Source organism: Felis catus, chromosome B2, assembly GCF_018350175.1.
Source record: "Felis catus isolate Fca126 chromosome B2, F.catus_Fca126_mat1.0, whole genome shotgun sequence".
Taxonomy (NCBI): Eukaryota; Metazoa; Chordata; class Mammalia; order Carnivora; family Felidae; genus Felis; species Felis catus.
The window spans coordinates 145,216,569-145,244,527 of NC_058372.1; the positions used below are offsets into that span (position 1 = coordinate 145,216,569).

Sequence of the window (27,959 nt, forward strand, 5' to 3'; positions counted from 1 at the left end):
CAAGGGAACTTTCTGGAAAATGTCTAAAACTCAGTGTAGATGGGAATTATACCAGTGTATAAGTAAAAATGTCATGATGCTGTACACTTAAGATTTATGCCTCTTACTGTATGTAAATAGCAACCAAGGGGAGTATCATATGCCAAAGTCTCTCATTATTTCCCATCTGGCTCATCTCTCGGGTGGCCATTGACTCAATTTACTCATTTGATGTGTGTGTGAAGGAGAGAGCTCATTCTCCTTCAGAGTTCTTGAACACTGTAAACGATGTCAAAGTAGTAAATAGATAAATCCCCAAACTAGTGGGACTGAAGGATTTGCATTCATTTCTTGCTCCCCTCCCTTTGCTTTGGCAGGATAATTTCAATAAGGAGACAGTTCTCTTTGTCATATTATTCTGTGTGTGTGTGTGTGTGTGTGTGTGTGTGTGTGTGTGCGTGTGTGCGTGTGTGTGTTTAGCAAAGCCTATTTCCTAGAAATGTATATTGGATGCCGCAGCTGGAAGCCTTTGTGGTACATGTGAAATTCATTGCAGAGGCATATTTGAAGTGATTTTTCTCTATTGTGATTCTCTGTGAATTTGGAGCTATACTGAGAAAGTGACAAGGAGAAAAAGATTGTTACTATGATCATCATGTTCTCCCAAAATAAATATTTTCACTTTGTTGAAAGGCTATTGGAAGTCTTGAAAACTATAAACATATAGTCCCTTATTCCACGAACTTTGTTGAAATCTTGCCAAATAGAATAATCAGCCCCAAAATAGGCCTAAGAAAAAAAGCTGTGCACTACAATAATCTGACAGTCCGAAATGAATGTTCTATCCTCCTTTTTCTTCTTTTCTTCTTCCCCATATTGGCCGAATGATATGTGATCTTCTTCACTTATTCCGATCAACTAGTTTTCAAAAACTTATAGCAGGAAACCAACTTAACCAACATATTTATAACCTAACTAACTTTATGGTAGCTTCACGGGGTACAAAAGCAAGTGACTTACGCAACTAAAGATGCTAGACTCCTTCCCTCTCCCATATTGCATTGAGTCAGTTCATTAATTCATCCCACATACATGAAATCCATAGGGAGTGTACACTGTCCTTAACAAAAGCAGAGGAGACTAGAGGAGCCTGGGTGGCTCAGTGGGCTGAGAGTCCAACTTAGTCTCAGGTCATGATCTTGCGCTTTGTGGGTTCGAGCCCCGCATCGGGCTCTGTGCTGACAGCTCAGAGCCTGGCACCTGCTTCGGATTCTGTGTCTCCCTCTCTCTCTGACCCTCCCTCACTCACTCTCTGTCTCTCTCTCTCTCAAAAATAAATAAATGTTAACTTTTTTAAAAAACAAAAGCAGAGGAGGCAGAGAACAATGAGGACATTAGGTAACTTGGTAAATCAAAAGTAAATTAATTCTAGCTTAGACTGGATAGGCCTTGTTCTCAGATGAAAATATAAACAAATTAATCCCTTCAACCATCTGGAAGTATGTTTATTTATTTAGATCCTGTTTGATTCAAGAAGAAGTATAAAATAGCCTATAACAACACACTTAAGTGAAGCTCTCTAAAGGGGCGGGAAGCTGACTGAGGGACAGAGAAGAGGAACATTTCTGATAAGAGCTGGTGGTGATATTCCTATCCCAGGTCAAGTTGCCAAGTTTTATATGTGTGCTAGGGGTAGGGTGCTCATTTGTGTCTGAGCCTTCAAGCAAGTAGAGCAGAGGGAAAAATGAGATTAGCTTCATAAAACACAAAAACAGTTTACTTGCTTTATTGCTATTTCTGATATTGAAACTAAAGAATAATTCTCATAAATCCTAACAAGTGGATGTTTCATAGTGAGTGCAGCAAGAGCTCCAGGTGAGTTGGTGAGTATAATGGTCACGTCATCTATGAATCATGCGCGGCTCTACCACAGACAATATGTTTTCACACATAACAGGTTGTAAGTGTTTCTTGAATTAAATAGAGCAAGGGAAATTATGCATAAAATGGAAAAAAGAAGAAAAAGAAGGAAAAAGAAGAAAAATAACTCAGTAGAGGGTCAAGCTTGGACCAATGCTGACAGTGTGTTGTGAATGAACCACAGAAGCCAATCTGATACACCTGAGAAACAAAATACTTAATACTAATGCCAATGCTAATGCTAATACTAAGTCTAAGAGAAACATGGGAAGAGGAGGGGAGGAAACCAAGGGAGGAAACCAATTGATACTGATCAATCAGTATCAGACACAGACCAAACTGTCTTATGTGCATTTTAGTGCTTATTCCAGCATTATTTGTCAACCTCCAACTATCCCAGCCCAGAAGAGAGGCACACAGACACATGACATACAAGAGAAGCTAAAATAATGTAGCCAAAGGCCTTCATTTTAAAGGTGAGAAAAGAGGCTCAAAAAGGTTAAGGGTCTTGCCAAATATCACCCATCTAGGGAAAGACATTTGGTGACGCTGCTACCAAAAACAGAAAATAAATTTTTACTTTGGCGACGAGTCAGATAGTAGTGAGACATTAATCCCAGAATATGCATACCCAGAGTATCAGTAGTCTGAGCCCCCGGTTTACCTCCTCTTATTTTCCCCAAATCTCACAAATAGTGGGTGTAGGAGGAAGGAATTATATACAAAATAAGTTAGCTTTGTAAATGTACGCTGCATCCACCAGCCTCCACCTTGGAGAAGCATGGTGGGCAGTGTTGTTATTTGCTATGCTTGTGGTATACCAGTACTCTCTCTGCTCGCTGCCGATACGCTAAACTGCAGCCATTAAACATGGAGTTCAAAGATGATGCTTAACATCATGATTCCATTTTCACTTACAGTTAGAATGGGAGTCAACTTAATGGGAGGTGTCCAACAGAAACTTCTACAATAGAACTGAAATGTTATTTTACACGTAGCAGGGCTCTCAGCCTGAGGAGAAGCGGCACGTGCCGTAGTTTCAGTCAGGCTGACGGAGCCTGTCTAGAGCACTGGAGGGGTCAATTTTGCAGAGGTCTACCCGCGAGAGTAAAGGGTCATCTGGGAAACACATCCTCGTAAGTGAAGACGGCATTCTGGCCCCCAAGCCTGAGCCAAATGTAACACCTGCGTTGGAAAGATGGCACGGGAAGTCATGACCCTTCAGTCAGCTGCCAGGGGTTCACAGTGGCATTCTAGCAAGCATCTGCAAGCAGTATCAGAGGACTTTCTCTTTCCTCACTAAAATGTGTATTTAAGGCTTATAAGAGTGCATGCTGTGGGGCGCCTGGGTGGCTCCGTCGGTTGAGCGTCCGACTTTGGCTCAAGTCATGGTCTCGCGATCCATGAGTTCGAGCCCTCTGTCGGACCCTGGGCTGATAGCTCGGAGCCTGGAGACCATTTCGGATTCTGTGTCTCCCTCTCTCTCTGCCCCTCCCCCACTCGTGCTCTGTCTCTCTCTGTCTCAGAAATAAATAAACATTGCAAAAAAGTAAGAGTGAATGCTGGGCCACATGCCAAAGAAGGCACCAGATCTGAATATCCAACTGCTTACTTTGCCTCTCCACCTGGATGTCCGAAAGGCAGCTGAAATGCAAGGGTTGAAAAACCATAGTCAATACCCAAATGTATTGATTTCTCAGTGTTCCAGTCTTTAATGAATGGCATCAATCTGGTTTCCCAAACCATCTCTGCCACCTTCATAATTTCTATTTCAAACCCGCACTTGTATCACCATTCTATCTCTTTCTCCTCCCCACCCTTCCCTGCAGCCCCTCTCTTAGCTTCTGTAACACACATGCCTTTCTTGCTCCCAGCCATTGCTTGAGATGCTTCTTCTGTGGGGAGGGCTTCACCAGCCCCTCCCTCCAGCCAGCAAGGCGTGAACCATCTTCTCAAACCTGGCAGGCTCTGCATACAACATGGGCCAAAGCGAAGTCTCCACGACAGCCCTAGGGAGCCACTTTCTATCTGCTACGGTTCGGAATCGCTGTCTAATTAAATCTGCAGTCTGTAGTGCACACATGTGCCAGACATCTTCTTCCTGTTCCCCTAGATCTACTCACTAAACTTCTCTACATCCCTGCCCGCCGAGAGAGGTCATCACCTGCGGGAGATGGTAAGAGGCCATGGGTCTTTGAGATCTCCAATGTCGCACCCCCCCGGCCTCTTGACGTGTGAGGCGTAAGGGTCCCAGCCACCTCCTCCCAGGGCAGCTTCGAGGAAGTCTGTCCCTGGAGGACCCTCCCTACTCTGCTTCTGCGGCTTCTCTGATGTGACTGGTCTCTCAGCGCTACTGGGAGCCTTCAGAGCGGAAAACTGCTCAGACCTCTCTTACAGCATCCCATACAATGTTACTGCTTTGATCATGGTGAATCTCAGCCATTGTTCCTTAATGAGAACTTCAATAACATGTATTTTAAAACGTTTTTGTTTGTGCCTGAAATTTAATTGACAATTGAGTAATTGCTGTATTGTTTTGAACACTCAAAGGAAGGGCCTGTGAAAACTGCTTTTCACCAACTGCCAAAGCCCACTATTATTCGGTCATTTCTGCCAACATTTATAACATATCTGACAAGTTATTATTGTCACTTTTCTGCTGATTTGAAAAAAAATATTATAAAAAAGGATTTCTAGGGGCGCCTGGGTGGCGCAGTCGGTTAAGCGTCCGACTTCAGCCAGGTCACGATCTCGCGGTCTGTGAGTTCGAGCCCCGCGTCAGGCTCTGGGCTGATGGCTCGGAGCCTGGAGCCTGTTTCCGATTCTGTGTCTCCCTCTCTCTCTGCCCCTCCCCCGTTCAAGCTCTGTCTCTCTCTGTCCCAAAAATAAATAAACGTTGAAAAAAATTAAAAAAAAAAAAGGATTTCTATAAATGCACGAGTACGGGGTTAATATACATCTTTGTTTCATTGACAAAATTGTATTTTCTACAGCCGTGTGGTCTCCAGTAGATCACATTTCCTGCCTAGCAACAGCACTACATTTGGCTTCTAAACATGGGGAGAATGGTATTTTCTCACATTGGGAATTAGACACACGAGGAAGGTGGCCACTCTCCAGATGGGAAAAATGTAAGGAGACAGAGAAGTAATAAGATCCTAAGAAGAAAGGTGTGACTTTGGGGGTTTTCTACCAAAGAACCTGGTCTAGAGCCAACAGTGGCCTGAGATATAGTTCCTATGGACACCTAACCCTCACAGGCCTGCAGTTAGCTCAAGTGGCCAGATAATCTTCTGACCCAGTGCCCTTGCTGAACCATCTGGGATGTCCCTGAACCCTGGAGATGACTGCCTGTGAAGTGGGTTGCCCTCTGAAAGAAATCAACTTCCTTTCCTGCCTCAGCATGGGATAGGAGAGACTGTAAGCCTTGCTGTCTTAGAACAACCAAAGATTTCTGGTTCCACATGTTCACATGCCAAAGTCTACATATGGGAAGAAATTCAACATGGTGAGAAAACAAAACCATGAAGCAAGCGACCTTGGTCCTAGCCACACATTTGTCACTACTGGCTGTGATCAAGGCAGGCCTCATTGCATTTCTAGGCCTCTGGCTGACTGACCGTAAGATGTTCCTAAGGTTTAAATCCCTCTAGTTTGACTTCCTCTGACCCCACCACAGCAACAGCCAAGTAGCCACTGCATTCTCTTCTTTGTTTTTCCTCTCTCTCTCTCTCTCTCTCTCCTCTTTCTTCTAAATTTTAGGAAAATGCACTTGAATTTAAAAAAATCCAAACAGGTGCTTCTTACTGACCTAACCAGAATTCCCTAAACTAGCGCCACCTGATGGAATTCTGCGATGACAGGAATGCTCTGATTTATCAGGTAAGGTGAAGAACACACACTGTCATCTCTTTCTCTTGGCGGCGTTTCCAAAAGTTCCTTCTTCGAGCTTGCCCCCCTTCTCTGCTTTTCCTTCCATCCTGATCCCCCAGTGAAATTACAGATGCACATTTCCCATGGGCTTTCAATTTCAGTCATGTGCCTGTTTGGAACAGAATGGGGAGCACTGAGATGCACTTGCCTGTAGGCCTTCGAGGGACAGAGAGCAAACCAATTTTCTTCACTTTCTAACAGTACCAATTTCAGTCTCCTAAATGAGACATTCATCTCAAAACTCTTATACATAAAACCGTAATCTTAACAAAACAAAACAAAATGATACTCCTGTCCACCTTGGTCTTCTGTTTTGGCAAACCTAAATAAAGCCTCCTCTAATACGGCAAAATTGACATTGCTATGCAATTTGTATTGAGCGCAGCCTTTCCAAACTTAAAAATTGACGTTTCCCTAGATTTGTGATGTTATTCAGTACATATTTCACCTAAATTATATACCACAGCACATTTTCCAATATTATGGATTTTTTTTCTAAACTCATTGGAATTTCCCAAGTTCAATATAATACATAGCCATCTGCAAGCAAATATTCACTAAACTTCAAGCTGCAACAGGTAAATATGCAATGTTTTTTTCCCCAGCAAATGGTAGACCAGAATCAAATATAAAAGCTAATGTTTCCACCGACTTACTCTCCTATTCATCTCTCTTTAAAATCGCAGCTTTCCGAATAAAGGACACTGAAATTCATCACGTGAACATACTGTTCCAAATTAAAATGAAAGTAATTTAGGTTCTTCTGAAGAGTCATTTCTTAGTCATGTTGCCTAAGAAAACACTAGGAAGGGCAGGATTTCAGGTTAAAAGTGTCAAATTCCATTGTTCACTGTGCCCTTCGTTATAAACGATTTGAAAATCCTTTTCTCTCCAGGAAAGACTAGTGGGTAACGGCTTAGTCTAAATGACAGCAGCTCTGTGGTATGAAGAGCCCACATTTCAGCTAAGTTTCAGTTCTTATTATCTTGAGACCATGAGATGGGACTTAATAGATGGCTGCAACATCTATAACATGACATTTAGCAAAGAACGTGTCAGCGGCATCTGTGGCCTCCACAAAGATGGTGCCTCCAAAATATAAATCAAAGAAAATACAAGAACATCTCAGAAGAAAAGGATGGCAGTGATCATGCACACTTAAATATTTTGAATGCCTCAGGGAGTGTATGAGCAAGTGATGTCAAAAATAATGATGTACCAACCAAAGATATTTAGCTCTCTGCTAAGAGGGGAGGAATGTAGTAGAACCAGAAAATCTTTAGATTGTTTTCAGACCATGTGGGTTCAAATTAGAACCCCACCTCATGCTGTTCCCTTGGTAATTCTCTCGTTCTCTTCGAACCTCGTGGAGTTTTCTCAGCTATAAATAGCAAAAGGGATGCCTACCTTTCCCAATTTATGTAGTTGCCATATGAATCGAGGCAACGTACATGGAAATACTTTCTAAATGGTTACAGTCTCTACAGAGTCAACTTACGTAATAGGACATTATATTATTCAGAATAATACATAACAGAACATTGCATTATAACGGAACATTGTATTGTATTCAGCACAGCTACAAGAGAGATTATAAACCAAGAGAGGTACGGATTCCATATGCAAATTTATAAATCTAAAACCCAAGGACAGAATTTTAAAAATTATCAGTTTAGAGCGGTCTTGGGCTCACAGCAAAACTGAATGCAATGTGCAAAGTTTCCATTTACCCCCTGTCCAACACACAACACATTTACTGGAATCTCTTACCAACAATGTGTGTGCAAAAGTTTGTTCATTAGGGACTAGGTAGTGATAATTTGTGAAGATGATTTCTTTGTTGAAAACTGCATTATGTCAACATCCCAACATAATGGAATACCTCTCTTCATCTTAAATTAGAAAAGAAGGGTTTCACTGGAGTAACTCAGAGAGCTTCATAAGGCCCTTGTGGAGTCAGTAGGAAGCAGCCAGTTGGGGGCTGAGCTCCACTGGATAAATCTCTAAGACTAGATTGGTGAGGTCATGTTGGGCTCTGCTTGTGATCCCAGATTTTGTTAAGACCAAACATGTCTGAGTAGTTTCCTTGGAAAATGAGAAAGAGATCCACAAATGCCATTCTACCTTCTTCCTGGAAAGCTGAGGAGTTTCAAACAGAGAAAATCTGGGCAAGAAGCGGTGAGAATCCAGGAGCTGAGGTAGGGTCATAACTGGAGGATATGTGTCAGCACATCACTGCAGGGGAGGCTAGAATTCCTCATGGTGGCCTCTAAACGGCCTGTAGAGAAGCCATGACATAGAGTCTGCATTTCACCGTTTCCAGCTCCTGACAGTACAAGTATCCCAAGGACGGCTGTTATCAGGTCAGGTAAGAACTTTCCCTCTTGATTTTCCTTAGTTGTCTCATCCGGCTTCGACGCTGAGACATCAGAAACTGCATAGAGCACAATGGTAGAGCGGGGCTGGAAGCCCAAGTTGGGGAGAAAGAAGGAGGCCCCACACCCCTAGTTTCTCCAGCAAGTGCTCAGTCTAACACAGGCCCTGACAGGGGTATGGGAAAGCCTTTTACTTGGTTCCTTGACTATTTTTCATTAGACTGGACACTTACGTACTGCACTGAAACTGTATTTGAAACTGAGTTATCCATTTGGCGCTGGTAGAAACTGCCACCCACTAGAACACTAGAGCAGTGCCTTTAGTGAAAGACACAAAGGCATTCCAAGTGAAAGGAACCACCGATGCTCAGAAACAGCCTGGCAGATTGTGCAGTTTTTGTGCTGGAACTTCCTGGAGCTGCCTTATAAGAGTCACTACCAGGCATCAAGGTGCACGTGGCTCCACAAACCCCATCACATACAATCCTGTATTCTCAGCTCCTGAGAACACAACTCTCTGAATTGTCATTTCTAACCACACTTCTTGGTTCCTCAACTTTCATACCATCACTATTCCACAAAGAAGGCACATATGTATGTTACCTTTTTACCTTTCTGCAATTCAGACTTCTGTCCAAGAATGCTCTGGATCAACCCCAGTCTGTCCACACAAGCCTTATCCAAGTTCAAGTGGTCATTTGCTGGCCCTGCCTCCCAGTGCATCCCTATCTAACAATGACCCTTTCCTCCTTTCTTCCCTTTTCTTTCTTTCTTCCTTCCTTCCTTCCTTCCTTCCTTCCTTCCTTCCTTCCTTCCTTCCTTCCTTCCTTCCTTCTTTCTTCTTTCCTTCAGAGAAAGCACAAGCGGGGGAGGGGGGCACAGGGAGGGGGAGAGAGAGAGAGAGAGAGAGAGAGAGAGAGACAGAGAGAGAGAGAGAGAGAATCTTAACCAGGCTCCATGCTCAACACAGAGCCCAACATGAGGCTCGATCCCATAACCTGGGATCATGACCTGAGCTGAAATCAAGAGTCAGATGCTCAACCAACTGAGCCAGCCAGGCGCCCCCAACAACGATCTTTCTCTCACATGCTTGCCATACCTTTCCTGATCTGAAGCTATTCACAGAAAAATGAATTTCTTTGAGGCAAGGTGATACTTTCAGCCTTTCTTACATTTGAAAGTCATAAGTTTAGTAGCAAAAGGAAACACAGGAAGTAAATAATTTTAGCTGCTTTAAACATATGAAGACCAGCCTAATGGAAGATTCCTTGCATTTTGTTCTATTTTCACAGATCAGAACTATAAGTTATGGGTAAGACAGATTTCAGGGCAATAACTCTCCATCAATTAAAGTTCTGTACAATGACAACAGTTAACTTGGAAAGCAACAATTCCTCTGTTCCTCCATTCTTCCATTGTTAAATGCTTCTGCTGAAGCAGAAGACAAGTGACAACTGCTGAGCATATGTTGTAAGAGCAATTTTTGTATCAGGAGGGAATGTAGATTGCATGACTACATGCTCCATTTCTATCGTAAGATTATGGGTAGGCCAAGGCATAGAATAACCATGATGCCCTCAGTTCAATTATTCATTTACTCCAAAAAAACACATCTAATCATCTCCACTACATCCAGCACTATTCTAAAGCCCAAAGATGGAGGGGCACCCGGTGGCTCAGTCCGTTAAGAGTCCGACTTTGGCTCAGGTCATGATCTCACGGTTAATTGGTTTGGGGCCTGCATCAGGCTCTGTGCTGATGGCTCGGAGCCTGGACCCTGCTTCGGATTCTGTGTCTCCCTCTTTCTCTGCCCCTCCCCTGCTCACGCTGTCCCTGTGTCTCTCAAAAATAAATGAACATTAAAAATAGTAATAATAAAATAAACTTAAAAAAATAAAGCACAAAGATGGAAAAGGTTTAGTCTTTGACTCAAGGCACTGAGTCTAGTAGTAGACTAGAGGAGAGGGATACCCAAGTAACAGAGTCCTTCATTTTTTGGACACGCTCCATTTATTTTGTAGAGATATTGATAGATACGCATATAGATGTATATAGATCTGATACAGATGTATACATGTATATATGTATGTGTATATATGTATATACATAGATGTATATATGGATATATATGGATATATATAGATATACATTTAGATGTATACATGTATCTATCTACATATTTAAACAGAATCACCTTTCCTATATATGTTTATGGAAAGCTGAAATCTTAGCCTTATGGCAACATGACACAACTTACAGATCATATGACATTTGTTTTCACTGACTCTCTATCTTAACTACTTTAAATAGGATATTTTATTCAATAAGAAAGAGAAACATGATTTTTCATTTACTTTTAACACATTATGGTGAGGAAAGTTCCATTTGTCCATGAGATGGTGCTGCCAGCTTTACATGATGGCCATATCTGATCATTTTAATTGCAGGTCATTTCCTAAGCAGTAGGTCAGTGTATGCTAATTAGTATGGCTTTCTCAATGAATACGAAATTCCCAATGTGCAACTGAAGATATAAAAGACATAAAATTCAGGGTCATCGTGACACCTGACAGAAATGTAATTCTCTGAAACTAGCTGGGAGAATCCCTAGTTTAATCATCTTAACAAGTAATTGTAGGGTTATACTCATATTCGGAAAGGCAAGTGGCTCTTGCAAGGCTCACGCCATGGCTCCTAGCTTTATTATTTTTTTGAAATTTTTTTAACATTTATTTATTTTGAGACACAGAGAGACAGAGCATGAACAGGGGAGGGGCAGAGAGAGAGGGAGACACAGAATCTGAAACAGGCTCCAGGCTCTGAGCCGTCAGCACAGAGCCCGACGCGGGGCTCGAGCTCACGGACCGCGAGATCATGACCTGAGCCGAAGTCGGCTGCTTAACCGACTGAGCCACCCAGGCGCCCCCGGCTCCTAGCTTTATTAGCAGTATGCCCTCCAACAAACCAGTGGACCTAACTAGCCCCTCAGAAAGCAGCCACCATCCAATTAAAGCTCCCTTAATGTCCGCAGCTTGCTATGTTCCAAGTACACTAGCACTCATGTATTGCCTCCTCACTAAAGGAAAACATCCATGTTTGATTTTTATTCAGTCTCTGAATTTCCATGCCCTGTTTAAGAAATGTAGTCTAGTAAATTTGACTTTTTTTTTTTTCCCAGGAAAAAGCTGCAGAACAAGGCTCTAGGTTCCCTCAGTTCTAGTCAGACAATGAATGCACTCAATATGGGTACCTTGAATAAGAATCTGAACTTGGGTTCTCAGATTTAATTATCAGTTTGGCTCCTTTCTCACAGTGGACCCATGTAAAGTCAGTTACCCTCTCCATTTCTCATCTGGCTTCCCTGATGCGTTTATCCAGGTAGCTTGATATTCCCAGATGGAAGATGGCACGCATGCATAAGTATCGATGCTTCTGTAAAATGACTACAGTCCCGATCTCCACCGGCTCGCCTAATTCTGTAGTAGTGTCATTCAATGTGCCTCTTCCACCCTCCACATTTTATTAGTATGGAGTAATAGAGGGCCACTAAATTCTAGTTGTCTTTCCCCAGGGAGGTTTTTGGACTATTCACTTCTTCAGCAAAGAACAAATAAATTAACCCACTGCCATAAATATCCATTTTTTTCTTTACCCAATTCTAGATAAAACTTCTAAGTGGTCAAATGGATAATCTATCAATATCATTCTGTAGACAACCAGGGAACCACACTTATGCATAGAAACAACTGTTGCAACAACAGTGGCATTTCACACACAAAAAGAAGTTCAAGACTGACCAAATTCCCAGTGCAGCTATGGTGATACAAACAGAGTATATAATGTAGACTCAATAATGAAACTGATGAGTTCATGAAAGTTATCTAAAGTAATTATTCATTTACAAATATGGCAGCCATTAGTAACTGCCCGCCAAATGTCCATCTCATTCTCTCTCCTTATTAATAGAATGTCGATTTTGACTGGAGAAGCAATGGACTCAACTCAGTGGATAAATTAGATTGGTCTAAGCCAATCAGGGATATCCTATTCACCTTTGGAAAATACTTGTTTTTCAAGCTTCCTTTGTAATTACCAGTGGCCATATGACCAAGTTAAAACAATGAGATGTAAGGAGAAGCGTTCAAGCAGGCTTCCAAAAGTTACTAGTTCCGGTGCGCCTAGGTGGCTCAGTCGGTTGAGTGTCTGACTTAGGCTCAGGTCATGATCTTGCGGTTCGTGAGTTCGAGCCCCGCATCGGGCTCTGTGCTGACAGCTCGGAGCCTGGAGCCTACTTCCGATTCTGTGTCTCCCTCTCTCTGCCCCTTCCCTGCTCTCTCTGTCTCTCAAAAACGATAAACGTTAAAAATATTTTCAAAGTTACTATTTCCTTTTTAGAATAAACAAGATGTGCAGGCTGTTCCCTATCATCCTGCACTCCCTGCAGACCTGATGCCATGATGCCCAGTGCTGTGCCATGGACAGTGCATAGTAAAGGTACAAACAACCCAGTCGGTGCTCAGAACAACACTGATATCCTCATGGGTTAAGCCTGTGTTAGGTGAGTGTTCATTCTATCAATGCTGGTGGACAGCACTGTAAACCAATAAACAAAACAACACAATTTTAAAATATGATACATTCCACTTCAGTTTTAAATTTTTTTTTAACATTGTTTTCATTTTTGAGAGACAGAGACAGAGCATGAGCAGGGAAGGGACAGAGAGAGGGAGACACAGAATCCAAAGCACGCTCCAGGCTCTGAGCTGGCAGCACAGAGCCCGATGCGGAGCTGGAACTCAGGAACTGTGAGATCATGACCCGAGCGGAAGGTGGACCAACTGCAGCTTTAAATGAGAGAATAAAGTATACTGAAAACTTTCTGTGAAAACCCTTATCTTTTCTTTATGTTTTATAAATATATTAAAGTTGTGATTTTGTCAAAATATTCTGTGTAGTTCCAATAAATAGTTCTCTTTGTATTTATTTTTCATTTATTTATCTCCAGAAATGAACACTTGAATCTAGCAAAGGTCTGCGTGTGGCTTAGGTGGCTGCTGGCTGAATACTCTCACACAAGGATGCTGGGATTGCTCCTCAGGGATCCTGTTGTTTCTAGACTGCCCCCTGTGGCTCTTCTCCACACACCGTGTTTGTCAGTCTTGCTGTTCACCTCCTGCTCCAGCACCTGCTTACCTATGCAGCTTGACCAAAAGCCCACTGAGGGCTCCCTCATTGGTGTCAGTGCCAGCGACTGTTACACCGATGTCCTGGCCAAGAGGGAAGACATGATCCCAGAAGTGGTGTTGCCAGGTGAAGTAGAGAGGAGTATTTGAGTTTCAGACAGAAACTATTTAGTGTAGGTATGTTCCAGGTAAGGTATTTATACTAAATAAGTACACCAACAAAGACTTCCTTGTTTGTCTGAAATGAAATGTAGTTGAACACCTGCATGTTTGTGTGCTAATCCTGTTAGTCCCGTCTGGGATCCCCCTGGTTCTCCGAGCGATGTTGGGCTCCTTTTTCCACAACTCTGAGTGTGCCTAACTCTGACTTCTGCCCAGGTTCTCCTCCAGACTCTGATGGAAAACGACTCTCTGCTGCCATTCTCCTCTAAATCAGGAGGCTCAAGGCAAGTCCAAGAGGCCGTTCTGTTCCCTCCACCTTCCTCTTCTCTTGCCTATGGCTCCTCTCCCACCAGAACCCCAGCTAAAACATTGGAGAAATCTTTAAAATGATCCAGAACGAGCTTTTCTGAAAATGTATTATCTTTAAACAAATAAAACTACTGTGTTCTATGTGTGTACGTTCTGTGGCCATTTGTAGGAGGGGCTCCTAGGGAAGTCAGCTGAAAGTTGATCCACCAGAAGTTGACTTACCAAGTACGCAAACAAGTTGACTTAGCTAATATAATAATTTACTGGATTATTTATAAACTGTGTCCCCCGGTCTTCGGGGCTCTGAGCTCTTCAGATCCCTCCCCTTCTCCCAGAGTGCTGTGTGTTCAATGTCCTCTTTCGTTCTATCTGTCTCGATGGCCTCTAGCTGCAGCAGAAAATACCTAGTGTTTAAACAAATATAACATCTCAAATGCTCTTAGGAAGGTAAAATTGTTCAGCTGAGACTTGAGATGTCTTTGAAAGCCATTACAACAATCCGATTCTATATAAGATGTTACAGACTTTATAATTGCTTAAAAGAAGTTTTTGGTAAATTGATAAATACTTAGTATTGAAAATGGTAGGAAAAAAATCTGGAAAAAATAACCAAAATAGATATTAGAAAGAAATCTTGTATAACCCAAAAGTTCCTACATAAAATGTCAGAGGTTTGATTATATTCATGGGAATATATTCAGAAATACAGTCAATAAGAAAACTTTCATAGGATGAATTCACCTGTGATCTTTAGCTTTCAATAAACCGAGCATTTCTTAAAATCTGCTCAGAAAATATATCATTGAATATATTTATAATAATCAAATGAGTAATGCAATCACCATATAAATAAGAATTCCAGAAGAATGTTCCAGAATGATATTATCCCTGATAGTTTTTTCGGTAAATTAGTAAATTTGGTAAAATCAGTAAAAGAGGCTAGCAAATTAATCTGTAGTCAGCGGAGATAGAGGTTGATGGGGAAGAGTATTTTTAAGTCTGTACTCTAGGCATGAGTTATCCAAAACTACTATGAGTTTTAGGAAAATGACACTAGCAGCATTTACTTACAATTTTAAATCATTTATATTGGCTGACAATGATATCCTGAAATGGTCTGGATCAACCCAATTTAAGTAGATCATTTCACATTTAGACTTTGCAGTGTTTGATATATGTGTAAACTACCCCAAATCATGCTTTAATATAAAAGAAATCATTAAAACTTAAAATTCTTTCTGATACTACTTTGCAGTTTGAGTTATGATTGTTATTTGCTTGTTTTTACCTGAGACTGGCTCTTTTCCAGATACTGGTTTTGGTAAAAGAGAAAAAGAGGAAAAATCTTCTAATCTCTGAATCTTTTGTCAGTTACTCTTGACGGGATACTTGACCAGTGTGAGGACGTCAAGAGTGTGTGGCTGAGAGGGGGCCGGAGTCCACAGTGGGACCGAAGAGAATATAACACAAAGAAGGTGGGCTTCAGAAAGATGGAGGAAGGAGAGTCCCTACGGCCAGGAAAAATCTCGTGGGCAGAACAGACAGGGGCAGAAGGGAACGGACGGGTGCCCCGGCACCTACAGAGGCAAGACCTGTCTTCTGCTCCCTCTCTATCCTATATCCCTGATGTGATATCAATCCACCACAAAAACTAGCTTCTTTGCAGGTTTAACATCATAACACAAATCAAAACAGACTTCAGGGCCAGGTTACACATTTTGGACATCCGAAATGGGCTTTACAATTTTTTTAAAAATATTTAGATAACAAAATAATTTTCAATGACTCAGAAATGCCTAAGAATTGAATAAGTAAAAAGTGGGATTACACATACTTATTTCTAAATAAGCTTAGAAATAGTCCAAGGCTTTATTATATAGCTTTTGATATGAAGAGAAGAAGTGGACTCCTTACTAACAATTAATCTGCAACAAATATTAAGTTCAGGAATGATTATACATTTAGACAATATTTCTTAATAAATATCCTCACATAAATTGTTTCTAATCTATAAACCAATTTTAAATAAAATCCATCACGCCAGGCGGTTTACATCTTACTCTATTTATTGCCCCATTCCTCATCAGAAACCTTTTAGCTTTAATGCTATTCCGTGGCAGACTATCTCATTAGAGTGGCAAAGATAAAGTTCTTTTTGAGATAAAGTAATTATAGTGATTGTGGGGGGCGGGGGGGATTCTCTGCAGCTCTTGGCTGCACTGGTCTCCTGGCTTCTGATTCACTGGAAAACTAATAAACCGAGTCGCAAACAAAAAGATGCTGATGGTAGGTAACTCGGGCTACCTAGAGTTTGTGCTGGAGAGATGAACAGGGTGTAACCTTGATCACAACTCAAGCGCCCTGCAGGTATCGGGGTACAAGGAGAGTTCCACAGTTGCTCTGATGCTTTTTTGGCAGAAAACTCGTCACCTGACAAATGTCACAAATGACAGTAAGAGCAACAGTTTCTGAACGTGAATTATGTGCCACTGTGCTCAGTACTTTACTTATATTTGTTTTCACTATGCTTCATACTTTAAAGAACGGAATCATTGAATCCGCGGTAACTTTGATGAACAATTTTTACTTCCAATTTTACGACAAGAAAACTGAGACCAAGAATTTAAGTAACTTGCCCAACGTCCCGCAGCTACTAAGCAGCAGAATTCGAATCTAGAACATCTGATGGGAAAAGGAGTGCAGGAAGCCTTTGTCTCTGGCTCTCTGCTCCCAGACAGCCCCGAGTCCAGTATTTTAAGACAGACTGCGCTGTGCGGTGTGCTCTCTCCCTCACTTCCACGTCTGTCCTAGCGTCCAGTTATTGTTACTCAATCAACTGTTTCACTCATAAATACTCTTACTATACTTTAAGCCTGTGTCCTGGGAGAGAAACGAGTCCATTTTTCCCTGTCCCGGAAGCTCTGTCTTCCTCAGGAGGCTGAGACCACTCGGAATGTGGGCGATGGCCAGACTGTGGTGGCAGAAAGGGACCCGGAATGCAGGAGATGGCACTGTTAGGTCTCAGGGAGCAGAAGCTCACAGGGCTGAGGAGGATTTGCCCTATTAGCGTCACCCCTAGGGACGCCCTCCTCGTCATCAGCATCATGTTCTAACTAAACTTCGTCAACCCTGGGCACACGTTTTAATTAGTCACACAGCCTCTTGTGTTCTTATGAATCGGTCCTGGGAAATCTTTGACAGCAGCTAAGAGGCACGCCTGACTGCGGACCTTGCTCCCCTGCCAGAGGGCTCTCTCCCCACCACCAAACTCGCAGTCTAACAATAAGATGGACTGGAAGGACCACGGCTGCGGACCCTCTAACCTTGAGTTTGGTAGTGGCACCCATGGGGAGAGAAGAAGACAAGCATCTTTAAGCCTCTCGGTGCTGCTTCTTTTTCCAGTATAAACTCCTTCTTTAATTTCTAGTTATTTCTAAAAGTGGTGTATTCTCTGCATACCTTGGAAAACCTTACTTTTTCTGTCCACATTTATTTTTTGTATTAAATAACAAAAGAAGAAAATCTCTGAGGCTTTGACTTACTCATCATTTGATTTTTCACACCAATGAGGGAAACAATGATGACACAGGTAATTTTAGGTTACCCATTTTATTGTTCAAGAACACAGTCAGAAGCATACATGCAAGTACAAAGCAACCTTCCTTCTGAGCTCAGCCCTGTGTCATTTCTGGGTGGACCTAAGTGGACTGTCTTTGCAAAGGCAAATGAAAATTGGAGGCCTGCCATGTTTTTTGTTCAAATCAGCCGCTGTTCACTATTTTCCAGTGAGTACTCACGTTTCTCAAGGCTATTTTGGTTAGTGGAAACCCTGGCCAAGGTCACCATGAAATAAAGAAGGTAATTTCATTTAAAGACAGAAGAAAACCTGGCGTCCCAGCTGATTTTCAATTTACCCTCAAGGTCAGGCCCAAACTTCAGACATCAGTTTCCCATTCTTAACATCACAGCAGAAATGGCCGTCCTATCTTCCTTGCCAACTCATTAAGAGCATCGTATTAAATATGAAACATGTAAACACTTAAACCTTAGAGCATTAGGTATGAGAGGCAGCTCATTATCTTGCATGCAAAATTTAAATAGTGTCGAGGAAATGTTGGCATTAGGAGTAAGTCCCCCACAACAACAAAAATTAATTAGGAGATTACTATTAAGACCCATGAAAGGCAAAGGGCCTATTGTAGACTCATTTTTTTTCCAGACCAGAAAAAATAAAATTATGTTACAAAATAAAACCCAGGTGGCTAAGTAGGCTCTGGTTTTTCTCTTTGCATATAACAAGTTCCTTGCAAGAGCTCAGATAAACCACCCCCTGTTCTGTAAATTGTCAGCCACACAAAGTCCTTTCCTTTTTGTTTTTTCTCTCTTGACTACAGAAAATTCTGTACGTTGTAGATCTTGATAAAGTTTGAAAAAATGAACCCTAAGAGTTGCCTATTCTCTTCATAGAAATGCTTCCTCTCCACAAAGTTCAGCACCTGCCCCACCCACTGCCAAGACTTAACTTGCAGACTAGTGTGACTACTCAGCTGCTCCAGAGATATCTTCTGAAGGTACGACTGAATGTGGATTTTTGTTATTAACAAAAAATCAAAGTCCTCATTTACTGGGTTCCAGGCATGTTACAGCTAGTAACAATACTAACGTTTTAGATTAAATAAGTAATCTTTAAATCTTTTCCATTTTTCCTAAATCTTTAAGTAGTTTTTTTTTTTTTTTTTTGAATGGTATTTTAAGTACAGGGAAGCAGTTGGGTAATAGGACATTGATTACCAGATTTGTATAGTAAGCAATCTATCCTAGAAAAGGCTTTATAGACCCACAGAAGACTTTTCATCCCTGGCACCAACATTTGTTAATTGTTTAACTTTGGGCTCATAACTTCATGGAGTCTCCTTATTAAAAACAGTAGACAATATTTACAGTGCAGTTCTGTCTTGAGAATTAGAGAAAAATAGAAGTACCAGAATATAAATGTAATGAAGGAAATCAATAAATGGTAGCAAAACAATCATAATTACTATGATTACAAAATGTCACATAGAATTTCTAAAGTACGTGGGTCTATCTTGTCAATGTGTAAAAGTTCAAATATAGATGCCGTTCAGTTAGCATTGCCAGCTTTGTGCCCCACCATGGGCAAGATACTGTGTGGAGGGCTGAAATTCACCAGGGATGCCAACTGACAAGTTATCTGATACAAGAGGCTTAGGGACACTAGGAATATAGACAACTGGACAATTGCATAGAATGTGGAACAGAAACTTAATGTTATCTGTAATAATGGGGTTGAAGTTTGAGCCTGTCAGGGGAGGAAATGATGAAAGAAAAGGCACGAGACAGCTCTAGAAAAATTTAAGAGAGGGGTTAACAATGTACAGAGTAAAAACAATGTAGGGAGAATAAAAGTCTGAATTTAATAATCAAATGTGGAGCAGTTCTAGGCACTGGCAAAGTCTGGGGTGGTCATGGGAGTGGGCATCTGAGATGGGGCAGAACCCAGACCACTGGGTGCATGAGATCATCCCTCCAAGGACATGCTGGTCCAGGTGAGCGGGTGAGGGAAATACACAGAGCTTCTTGATGAGCAGGGTGGGAAGGGGATGCTTTCATTTCTTTGAAAGGAGTTAGCCAAAGTATGGATTGATTTCATGGTGAATTACATAGAAGTGTGTGTGTGGGTGGGTGGGTGGGTGGGTGTGTGTGTATGTGTGTGTGTGTTAAGTATAATAGTAAAAAAGTAACAATAAGAAAGCATTTAAGATTTCTAATTATTTATGTTCCAGCTACTGTTCTAAATACTCTTCATGGATTAATTAATCTTCCCAAGAAATAAGAAGTAGATACCATTATCCCAGTGGACAGATGTCCCCACGTTGACATAAATGGGAAATAATGAAATATGAATTCTAACCCATGTAGTACAAAAAGTCTGCAGACTCATCTTCTCAGGATCCCACCATACTGCCTCTCAACAATTACTCCCTCTAAATAAGTGCTTACCGCTCACCAGGCCCTCTAAGCACCCAACGTTAATGTACCATTTAACCCATACGATACAACTTTGGTTCATGCATTTACACAGACACCGCAGGCTGTTTTTCCTTTTTGTTTTTGATTCCCCCCCCCCATGGAGCCTATTTTTAATATGAGAAATTTCACATAAAAATCCCCATTTACAGTTTCTCTTAATTAAAAGATTGCCCCCATTAAGCCAATCACTTCTTAACAAGTGGCAGGAGCGGCTTCTTGGCCTCTTCAGCCACTGTGGTCCTCACCACCCCCGATGCCCACTTCTCACCCATTCTTAAATCACCTGTCTGATCACTGGGGATATCTGAGCACATGACATTTAGTGTGAATATATCTGTGCAGTAAAAAAGGGGAGACTGTAGAGTTTATAAGTTTACATCACACAGCCCGGTTCAAGCCCCTGGTCTCATAAACTCTTGTTTCCTTAATCTCTTCAAGCTTCAGGTTTCTCGCATCTAAAATAAGGTCACTGACAGTACTTAACAGTGTTATGAAATAATTCAATTACATAATGCAGGAAAATAATGAAGCATGGATTTCAATAATAATTTGTTATTGCTGTTTTTACTAAGAACAATTGGAAGTTGGTATATTTAGGTCACATCCACCATCAGAGGCAATCAAGACTGAAGCATAGATCAAAAAAAGAAGAGGCTACTTAACGCACTGGAAAAGGCTAGTGGCAGAGGAGAGATTCTGGTGGAAGAGAAACTTCTGTGGTATTTAAGAGAACCCATTTCACAGACAGAAGCGCTGCCTAGTGATGCCCCCAGAAAACGGTCCAGTCCAGAGAGTCAGAACAAACTTAGGATTTGTCTTCCTAAGTGGAGTTCACAGGATTCCCCTGTGGAGCTGACAGGTTGTATGATGATGAAATACTGTACTGTACCTTTGAGTGATGCCACCATCTTCCCCAGGCCTGAGGCAGGGATCCATGATTTCTCCTTTGCTGGGTATATCCTTCATTTTCTACCATGCTGCTCTGTTAGACCCATGCCATGGGCCGCCACCCTGACCCAGGCCAGTGCCCCACTGCCCACCAACCATATGAGGAGTCTATTAATTAAGCCTCTTTGCCTTCAATCTGTCACCAACACCAGTGCCAATGACAAACCATTACACCACTAATAAAGGGTTCTAAAACGTCATTTTATAAATCACCTTTATTTTTAACATTTTGCCTTGGCTCCCCTTTGTCTGTGGAATAAAATCTAAATGTGGTAGCCATGGGTGGCGGGGGGGTGCTGTGGTCAGGGAGTACTTGTCCCCACTTCAGCCCTGGTTGCCTGAAGACCATTGACCTTTTTAATGCCTCCTTGGCTGAGCCCCCATAGCTGCACCAACCAGAATGCCCTCTGTGCCCGCGCACATTCACATCCGCATCAACTTTGGCCACATCCTACACAACCATCACAGGGGAGCCATGGCCTAGCTGTGCACACGTTTTATATCAGCGTTTTCTCTAGGGGGCCAGAGATAGATACGCCAGGCTCTGCAGGGCAACGAGTCCGTGCGATAACCGCTCAACCCCACTGTGGGCACAGAAGCGGCACAGACAACACGTAAGGAAATGAGTGGCCTTCGGGTACAATTGTATCATGGAGGTCGGAGATTAAAGTTCATATAACGTCCGTGGGCCACACAGCATTCTCTTGATATTTCCTGGCCACCTAAAAATGTAAAATCCTTCTTAGCCAGTGAGCTGTGCCACACTAGTGGAGGCCACGGCAGGTGGCGGCTGGCCCAACCCGCGTGCACACGGTTGTCGATCTACGACTTCCCTTTCTGCTTCCTCCGTGAGGCATAACTTAGGTTTAGCGGCCCCGAGTGCACCCGTTTTCAGTGAACCGTCCAGTGGATTTTGACACACGTACACAACCACATTACTGTCGCACGGAACAAGACATGAAACATTTCTAGTTCCTGGCCTCTTCTAAAAGACGCCCCCGCCAAAGCCCGACACCTTTTCGCTATAAAAGCGTCTCTGTACTTCCTCTCAGTAGGCCTGGATTAAAGATAGGGAAACAACGGCTCGGCACTACCTAACGTTTGACAGAGTAATGTTTTTAAATGAAACTTCAGATACCATTAACCATCACGACCGCATAGAAGAATGTCTCTTTTCTTGAGCCATGGGTCTTATTGGATTCAAAACCCTGAAAGCCATCTCCGGAAACACACACTCATGTTTCTGGGCAGTTTCTGCCAATGCTGTAGCTCCTTACCTGGGCCAAGGTGAGCGTCGCCTGTCGGCAGGTACCACACCGCACCCTGAGTTTTCCTGGCTGTATTCTTTGGCAGGGGCCTTTGCAATAAACGTAAAAGCTGTTGTAAGGCGGTCTACCTGCTGGGGGGGGGGGGGGAGGGAGGAAAAAAAAAAGCAGAGGAAGTAGCCAATCAGCGTTGAATCCAAATTGAGACAAATTTTTAAACGAACTCCTCGGGAGCATTTTGAAACATTAGCAGGGTAAATATTCCAACGAGGATACAACAATTTAATTTAGAAAATCTAGTTTTATGCTCAAAAGAGTGAAAATCTTTTCTTCTTCCTGCCAACAGCCCTGTGACTTACTCAGCAAAGTTAGCAACCTGCTGCCAAGAGAGCCAGCCAAGAGTATTTGCCACGCGGGGAAGTTAGACGCGTTCTGTGCCGCTGAGGTTTTTTAAAAGCACAGGAAATACAGGGACTATTGGAAATTTAAAGACCACTGCTCCTGAATTCTATTTCATGCTTCTTACACAGTTTTGAAGGCTCTAGACTTTTTCCTCTTAAAATCTTATCTACAGGGACACGCCAGCCCATTTCTCATGATATGAGTGGCCTGATCACAGCTTCCTGGGTTTCCGGTGAAGACTTTCCAGTGCACAGGCACACATAAAGTAAGACAAGAGTCCTGAGGGGCTTAAGGAACCCGGCCGCAGTGTGCAGAAATGGGCGCCTTGTGTTTCACACTTCTGTCTGGATCTACCTTGACAAATGCCTTTCGAATAACACAAGAGTAAAAGCTGGACAAAAAAAAAAAAAATCAATAACTAAACATCTCTGATCACCTCTCTGAAATGTTACCATACACATGTAGTGCTATTCTGTCCGTTAGGGGAACCTTTCCAAATAGTGTCACGATGCCATTTCTGCAAAGAACTCACTTTATTTAGAAGCATTCACTAGTAAAATAACTGTCTTTTTAAAATTTATAACATTAAATAGTTCTTTGAACCTTTATACCTTACTTCTTGTTGGATAGGAATTACATAAAATGTAGTGGCATAAAAACTTTGTTTAAAATTTTACTATTATCATCAAGATCATCTAGAAATAATAAAGAATATTTTTATCATTATGAGAAAAAACCTTCAGCCTCCCAAGTGCATATGGTTTATTAAAAACAATTAGTCCAAGAATAATGAGAAACAAAAAGAGATCCTAAGTCTTAGGCAGCCCCATTTATTTTTACTTGTTTATAAAACAACATCTGTAGACATATTGAATTGTCATTTGTTCAGTCATCTTTACCGATATTGTAAGTGACAACACTTTGTAACATGTAAAGAACAATAAAAATGTCAAACTTTATAATGTTAGCATTTATTAGCAATATGTTTTATAAATATTACTCTCCAGAAATTAATATGTAGCCTAATATTTAGCCTCCAGTGTGAAGGGAAGGTAAAGTATAAATATATGTTTGTATTGGTAAGAAATTGTCTTTTTGACGCCTCTTTGTAGCTTAGTGCCTTAACGTACAAGATACTCAAGTCTGTAGATATCGCATTGCTATTAGCAACTATAATAATTACATAAGATAGATTCGTGAGGTTTATGTAGTTCAATACATGCAATGGGTAGGACCGTAAAGTTATAGAAATACCGTAATAACTGACAGAATATCAGAAGACCATTTCTGTCTGACGGTTTCACTGTGCTCCAAGAAGAGCTTAGCGAGGGAGGTAGGAGCCCTTATTGTTAAAACCTTCAACAAAAATATGAACACATCCAATTTTACAATTTTTATAACCTACTGTAAAGGTTAAACAATAAGAAAAAAGGAGGAGGAGGAACAGGAATGGGAGAAGGAGCTTAGGAAGGGGAGCCAGGTTGGCAAAGACACTAGCATTGTCTGAAAGAGCATATCAGCAACAGCTTTGCAATAGTAAATGATGCATCCATGAAACTAAATGGCTCTTCCTTCTCCCTCAGGGCAACAGCAACGTTTGCAATATTGTTTCAGCAAATGATAAAGGCAGGGGCAACCGGCAACCGAAGACTGGGGACGTAACTCTTCCAGCTTTCTGTGCTGCAACCTTCACCAAAGTCCTTGAGAAGTTAGTCAGAAAATACTGCGTGCCCACGTCTGTGCCCTGGAAGCATATAAGGTGACGTGCAATCTATTACACGTGCTTCCCTGAGCCAGCTGCGAGCTGGGGATTAATAGTCAGTCCCAGGAAGATCAAGGTCAGGCCAGCCCTGGCTACGGCAAATTTCAAGCTGTTGGTTTTACGTGGTCCAGAAGTTGGGGCTTCCAGGTAAATCCTGAGATCCCCTTTTCAGGGTGGCTTCATCGCTAGTCTGGCTGCATCACGCTATTTAAAGTTGGCAGACTTCTCTGTGTCACACCGAGGTCTGCAGTGCACAGGACAGGAGTAAGAACAAGCAACACCACGATGTGTTTTTCTGGGCAATGTTCCCATTGGCCTGACTGAGGGTCTGAGGCACAGACTTTGGAAGATGGAACCACAACTTCTCAAGGAATGGCAAGGCGGTGTGAAGAATGCCCTGGAAAGCTTTTCCCCAGCCGAGTCCCTGTCTCTAGTCAACGATGTGAATCCTTCCCCTTTCACTTCTGTCTGGCTCTTAAAATCCTTTCTCTTGCTTAATCAACTCTCCATATGGCGACCCCTTCGCTCCTTAAAATAACCAGTACAGCTTGTGATGGTGCTTATAACGTTCCCCTCTTTTTACAGAATAAAATTTCAAAACTAGAGAAATACTTCAAAAGTATTAGAAATTATATCCTTTGCTGTCATTCACCAGTTGTGAACATTTTGCCATGTTTTCAGCTCACTCCTTCTCCGTGTGTGTGTGTGTGTGTGTGTGTGTGTGCACATATACATACATACACATATACTACCCATGTATATATTTTTGGCTGAATCATTTGTAATTAAGTTGCGGACATCATGCTACTCACTCCTGAATCCTTCAACATCCTAAAACCACAGACTTTTCTCATACAAAACCATAGGGCTCCTTGAGGGATTCGGGACACCTTACAGAACACCATCATGGTTTGCAGGCTGCGACATGGTGTGAAGCCCAAATACCTGGGATTCCTTCGCCAAACCATTTTCAAGGAGGCTAAATTAAGCCAAGGTGAGCAAACCTCACTGTGGGACTTCCAGAGAGTTCTGTGACTCTGTAACAGAAGTAGAGAGCACAGCACATCCCAGACTTTATCTGACCTCAGAAGCACACCTTTTGTGGGGCATTTTGTGAAACTATTCCTCAAAAAAAAAAAAAAAAAAATTGGAGGCAAAAAAAATCCGGAGGAAGGATTCAACTTACTGCCTGGGGCTTGGTGTAGAGACATGAGCCACACCCCTCAAGTCTCTGAACCTGACCTTATCAGATGTTCCTGAACAGCATCTAGACAATTAAGGTCTTCCCCCTACCCCAGCTATCAATATATTTTTTTATTTTTGCTTGACGATGATTATTTTATCATAAGCCCCGAGGGTGAGTCTACTGATGTAATGATTTTACAAGTAAAGTACATTCCTTTCGTTCAGAAGTTCGTTTGTTTATTTATTTATTTATTTATTTATTTATTTATTTATTTATTTATTTATTTTTCTGGACAGAAGTTAAAAAGCACAGCCAGCGTTCAGGGCCCTTTTCAAAGTGTGAGTCACTGTGCCCATTTAAAGTGCCCCTAGGGTTTCCTTAGCATTATCCTTTTTGTCCTTATCTTTAGTTTCTCTCTCTCATTTTGTGGAGTTAACATAATCCTCAGGCAAGTCTCCACTCTTCCTTTGTCCTCCCTGCTTCATCCAAGAAATCGCAGAAATCGTTAACAATATTTGCAACATATCGAGTAAAACCCCTTTTTAAAGATGACATATATTATTTGCTTTGACTTTCCGAGAAACCGGAATAATGTGCATACTTCCCATTTGTTTAAATGTGTTTTAGTGGGCTTACAGCCTAACGAAGTTGTTTTAATAAGATTAATGACTACTTAAGAAAACTCATGCTGATTCTCATGAAAACTTTTCATTGACCTCAGAAGTTTCCACCGCTGGCTGTCACAGAGAATCAGGAGTTTAATTGCTTGGATAATTTGTTTACCAGGGGAGGAAACAGTGAGAGTAACATATTCGATACCACAGTAAAATAATGTTCAGTATCAATATACTATAAAACCGCCTGTATATAATTGATTTACTACATTTATCACAGATGATCATATTAAAATATTAAGTAGAACAGGGTGCCCAGGGGAACTTTCTATGACCAGGGAAATGTCCTACATCCGCACTCTCGCACACGGTAGCCAGCGTTTGCCTACTGAGGACCTCAAAGGGAGCGAGGGAGGACTGAGGAAGTCATCACATCAGATAGCACAGCAGAGGAGAATAAATAACAAGGATGGGCCTGGTCCCCTCTCTCCTTCCCTCATCAGGCATGCAGATAACAAAACTAAGGGGGTTCTTCCGTGACAAGTAGACAAGTAGAATAGGCTGCTGTTAAGTGTGCTGAAATGAAAACCACGCTGGCTGGTTAAGAGGGGAAAAGGGGATCCTGTGAGCTTGCAGCACCACAGGGTAGACCTTGGGGCCCTGCTCGTGTCAGAGGCAGAAGAGAGCTTCTTGCTCATTTCTCCCTTGCACATGCCGCATCCCCTACACCAAGCAGAACGAGTCTTAACGTGTGGCTGGACAGTGACTGTCCCATCTCCATGGCCATCGCCATCTTTGATCCATACCTTCAGGGTCCAGCTGGAATGGCACTTCCTTTGAGAATTCTTCCTTTGGGAGGGGGCGCCTGGGTGGCTCAGTCGGTTGAGTGACCGACTTTGGCTCAGGTCATGATCTCACAGTCTGTGAGTTCAAGCCCCGCTGACAGCTCAGAGCCTCGAGCCCGCTTCGGATTCTGTGTCTCCCTCTCTCTCTGCCCCTCCCCCTCTCACGCTCTGTCTCTCTCTGTCTCAGAAATAAATAAACATTAATAAAAATTTTTTTAAATAAAAAAAAAAGAATTCTTCCTTTGGTTTCCCCATAAGCATAAGACATCTCCCCAGATAATTACATCTGGGAGTATGAAAGTATCCAACTTAGTTTTACCAACTTTAAACACATGACTCATCCCACCACGACAGGACCAGCATCTGATAAGGTGGAGTCCCTGGCTGGGGCATCCTTCCAAGTCTTCCTCTGACTGTTTCCATGGTGTCCAGCCTGGCACTTACCATTTCCAGCTGCTGCCTCCTCCCTGCTATAGCTTCATTTCCTGTTATGTAAACACCAAGGATAATGTCTGCACCATTAGCTCTACTGATCACCTACAACCTGCCTGATTCCCTCAGTTTACTCTTTCTCCTTGTCACCTAGGAGGCAACCCCAGTTTTGTTTGACTCCTACACGCCCACTGTGGAAGAGACATATGGCCAGAATTTCTGAACCTGCAACCTTGATCCTGTGACAGGGAGCTAGGCCACAGAGAATCTTCTCCTCCAATGTTTTCAGGAAGTTTTGCTATTTTATTTCTGGGCAGTGGTCCTTCAGCCTGAACCAAACCACATTTGCTGACATATATGCCTCACGAGCCAGGTGCACAACAAATCTATACCAAAGGCACAAAATCAGCACCATCTCTGAAGGTGCTTGGCTCAGCTTTGCACAACCCATTTTTCCTTATGTTGACCTGAAACTATCCATCACTTCTAGTTTAATTTTTTAATGTTTCTTTATTTTTTGAGAGAGAGACAGAGACAGAGACAGAGTAGGAGCAGGGGAGGGGCCGAGAGAGAAAGGGAGACAGAATCCGAAG

The 27,959-nt window shown here is 42.1% G+C and overlaps 1 protein-coding gene across 4 annotated transcripts in view; it reads right to left on the reverse strand.

Moving 5' to 3' along the window:
* The window catches only part of PRKN (parkin RBR E3 ubiquitin protein ligase), a 1,341,418-nt gene that overhangs the window by 824,185 nt on the left and 489,274 nt on the right, over positions 1–27,959 (reverse strand). For 2 of the 4 annotated variants that reach the window (XM_019831462.3, XM_045058626.1), the window contains exon 4: positions 22,138–22,256. In XM_019831462.3, the coding sequence (XP_019687021.3) occupies positions 22,138–22,256 (119 nt within the window). Of the gene's footprint in view, positions 1–22,137; positions 22,260–27,959 lie in introns of all 4 variants that reach the window. The other 2 variants (XM_045058625.1, XM_003986705.6) reach the window with 1 other exon arrangement.